The sequence below is a fragment of the Coffea eugenioides genome, unplaced genomic scaffold, assembly GCF_003713205.1.
Source record: "Coffea eugenioides isolate CCC68of unplaced genomic scaffold, Ceug_1.0 ScVebR1_2838;HRSCAF=3940, whole genome shotgun sequence".
In the NCBI taxonomy this organism is placed as follows: Eukaryota; Viridiplantae; Streptophyta; class Magnoliopsida; order Gentianales; family Rubiaceae; genus Coffea; species Coffea eugenioides.
Window position 1 is genome coordinate 15,649 of NW_020863361.1, and position 3,694 is coordinate 19,342.

Consider the following 3,694-nt stretch of genomic DNA (forward strand, 5'->3'; position numbering starts at 1 on the left):
ATAAATTATATATCACAACTACGAAGTGGTACTCGAGTGCCTTTTTGTTTAAATTAAAACCTCCTACCGGATTATTCCTTTATAATCAACCTACTTTATTCCTGGTTTGAAGATTATTGGCAAATGTGATTGATTGAAGGCTGATGATCTTTGCAAGTGTGAATTTGTTCATGTAATTAGATGGAAAAAGCAAAATAATTGTGTCTCATATCACACAATCTTCAAACAGCTGGGAAGTGTCTCTGTTTTGCTCTGTGTGTGTGTGTACGCACACAAATATATTGGGTGATTACCTTCATTTTATATATCAGAGACGGAGTTTTATTCTAAAAACAATCAAGACTTGCTTTTTTTAGCTGGCCATTCCACAATATTCCAGGATAGTTCAACACATTTTTCTTAGTGTCTTGGGAAATATTCACTATGGACTGTGTAAAAAGTTAAAAGGAAATCAACTTCTATAACTAAAGAATCAGGGAAATCTATTTCAGACCATCACCAATTAACTTTAGGAATTAACTCAGCCAGATCATGATTTGATGGCCACAACGAATTTGGCAAGCTGTTCTTGACCAAATGCACTTATAATATTGATCGGCTCCATATCATCGCCAAAACAACTAGTAGTATTTTATAAGAAGTCAGCAATTTGCTTTCACAGACTACAATTTGGTTATATGAAGTATTGTAAAAATTCTGTCCTTACGCGTTTGTGAGGTAAGTATCCTTTAGAAAAGTAAGCAGCTAAACTATGCTTGAAAATCAACGATCCTTCACGTAGTTTGACAATATGCATTGGTGGCTAACGTCTACCCATGTCTATTTTCTCAATCCATATGCACTATATATACCCCTCAATGGATTTGGACATTTTGCATCCTCAAAATTGGCTAAGCTTGTTCAGTTTGGTTAAACGTAATGGAGATGAAGATCATCTTTTTTTTACTCTCTTTTACTATTTTTGAGCTCTCCTCTGCCCAGCTTCGAGTTGGTTTCTATAGTTCTTCATGTCCACGAGCAGAGTCGATTGTTAAACAAGTTGTGCAAAAACGGTTTCGCACGGATCGTTCAATAACAGCTGCTTTGCTCCGAATGCACTTTCATGACTGCTTTGTTAGGGTAAGTAGCATACATTTATGGTTAATCTTTTCTATTATGTTAGCATATAGAATATATTGACGGGTCTAAATGTAAGACACATTAGTTTAATAAATTTTACATATGTGACATGCATTTATACCAGTTAGAATCTACACTGCCAAAGTATAAAAAATTTATCCATACGTTTAGCCCCTTTTTTTTGGTTATTTATACAAGATATAACAAATGGAACTTGAGGGATTTCCAACTATTTCAAGAGGAATTTCCTTGGACCCTTTTCGGATATAGTCATTTTGCATGGTAATCTTTTCTTCTTTTTTTTTTGGTTAGGCAACTGGAATTTTATCCATCAAAATCTATTTTTATTATTATTTTCTTTTTTGCAACTTTATGCCACAATGAAGTTTTTACAAGGTTTTTGATGGGCACACAATTAAAGGAAATTAAGTAATAGATGGCAGGTAGCTGTACATGCAGGACATTTTCAACGCGAATTCACATTTCATATTGGATGCAGGGTTGTGATGCATCAATATTGATAGATTCCACCAAGTCCAAGTCATCGGAGAAAGATGCCGGACCAAACCTAACCGTAAGAGGATTTGAGCTAATTGACGAAGCCAAGAGAAATCTAGAGGCTGCTTGCCCTTCATCTGTCTCCTGTGCCGATATCATAACATTAGCAACCCGCGATGCAGTCGCATTAGCCGGTGGCCCTGCTTATAATGTGCCAACAGGCAGGCGAGACGGGCAAGTTTCCGACTCCTCCGAAGTAAATCTGCCAGGACCTAGCCTTTCCATATCAGATGCAGCACAATTCTTCACCGCCAAAGGGCTAACACTCAATGACATGGTGGTCCTTTTGGGTGCACATACAGTTGGAGTTGCACATTGCGGTTTCTTCCGAGACCGGCTCTTTGATTTTCAGGGCAGAGGGAAACCTGATCCTACTATGGACCCTGCATTGGCTGCTAGACTCCTGAGGATCTGCGGTACACAATCCAGGCCATTGAATAGGGATCCAACAATTTTTTTGGACCAGAATACATCCTTCATTGTTGATAAGCAGTTCTATAATCAAATAAAGTCTGGGAAAGGGATCATGCAGATCGATCAAGAACTTGCCTTGGATAAGCTAAGTGCTCCTCTGGTCTCAAGATTGGCTGCCAATGACGCCCTATTTCAACAAAGTTTTGCAAATGCTATGATCAAGATGGGACGCGTTGAAGTCCTTGTTGGAAGAGCTGGAGAAATTAGGAAAAATTGTAGAGTTTTTAACCCAACAAAGCCTAAGGGCAGAACTGGCTAAAATCGTTGGCAGTTATTTGGATTTTCAAGGTTCCAAAAGGTGGTATCCCTTTGTTTTTTTTTTGTGAATTGGATTAGTTCTTTTATTCCTAGCTTTCTTTGTTAAGATGTCGTTTGTACATGAAATTTATATCTTGTAAAAGCTATACTAATTCAAATAAAGTGGTTTTCTTATGGTTTTTTATTTTAAATTTTTGCGTGTTCTTAAGGTTTTTATTTTGGGATTTTTGTGTTATTTTTTTGGGTGTCACTGTAGACGTGTACATAAACTACACGTGTTTAAAAGAAACTCGAATTTATATGCACCTATAGTTTCTTTAGAAACGTTAAGCATGTATAACTTTATTCCAAAATGGACAATGAATTTCATTTCATAGTCGTGTATACCATAGAACTTTCCATTTTATTCTCCTCTTCAATACAAATGAACCGATCCTTCATAATGATGGTCCCATCATCAGCTGAATTTCACTTATAGCACATAGTATGTCAATGAATAATTATAGGAATAATTTCACAAAGTCCCGTGGAGGCTTCTGCTAATTTCAACTAGCACCTTTTTAATTTCGAATATTTCTCTTACTTCATAGTTTTTGGAAACAAATTTACCCCCTGTGAGAAAAAGTGAATGAAAAAATTTGAAAGGAAAATCTAAAACCAAACGTCATTCTGAAATTACCCTTGAAGCTCTCAAAATTATGAAATGTAATACACTTTAAAAATGGAATAAAAAAAGAAGAACAAGAAGAAATTGGTCCAACATTCTTAATACAAAACAAGAATAAATAAGTCTCATATCTGTTGACCGGTAAGCCAATATAACTATTACCAGTGCAACGTTGTTTCCCGTGAGGAACTGATTAAAAAAAAAAGAAGCTCTTAATGCAACAAAAATTAGCATGCCATTTCCTATTGAATTAAGTGGTAATAAGTTCTTAGCTTTTAAGTGGAGCGAGCAAAGAAACTTAAGTCCTAGGCACAGTTCTCCAAAGCACAAGGATGGCAAGCTATATGAGAGAACTCTTTGCAACTAGCAACATACTTGCGGATCAACAATCGAATTTGTAGTTTTGGTCATAAAGCAGTAATGAGAGATTCCAGGAGCCAAAACAATGTATACTTTTTTGTTCAAAACAATGTATATGAGTTACACTTTTGCTGTATAAAATGCTACTTCTTCCATTGGAAATTTTAGTAAAATCAACAAGTACTAATATTTTGTAAACTCACTTTGATTTGAAGAAGTTGTTTCACTAAGGGTATTATAGACAATTTGGACCTTCTA

At 35.8% G+C, this 3,694-nt stretch overlaps 1 protein-coding gene across 1 annotated transcript; it reads left to right on the forward strand.

Annotated features, from left to right (window-relative positions):
* Positions 1 to 924: 924 nt before the first annotated feature.
* LOC113757201 (peroxidase 44-like) lies at positions 925 to 2,410 on the forward strand. Its single transcript, XM_027300605.1, has 2 exons — positions 925 to 1,119; positions 1,619 to 2,410. Exons 1-2 carry the CDS (start codon positions 925 to 927, stop codon positions 2,408 to 2,410), a joined length of 987 nt encoding a protein of 328 aa, XP_027156406.1.
* The last annotated feature ends 1,284 nt before the right edge of the window (positions 2,411 to 3,694 follow it).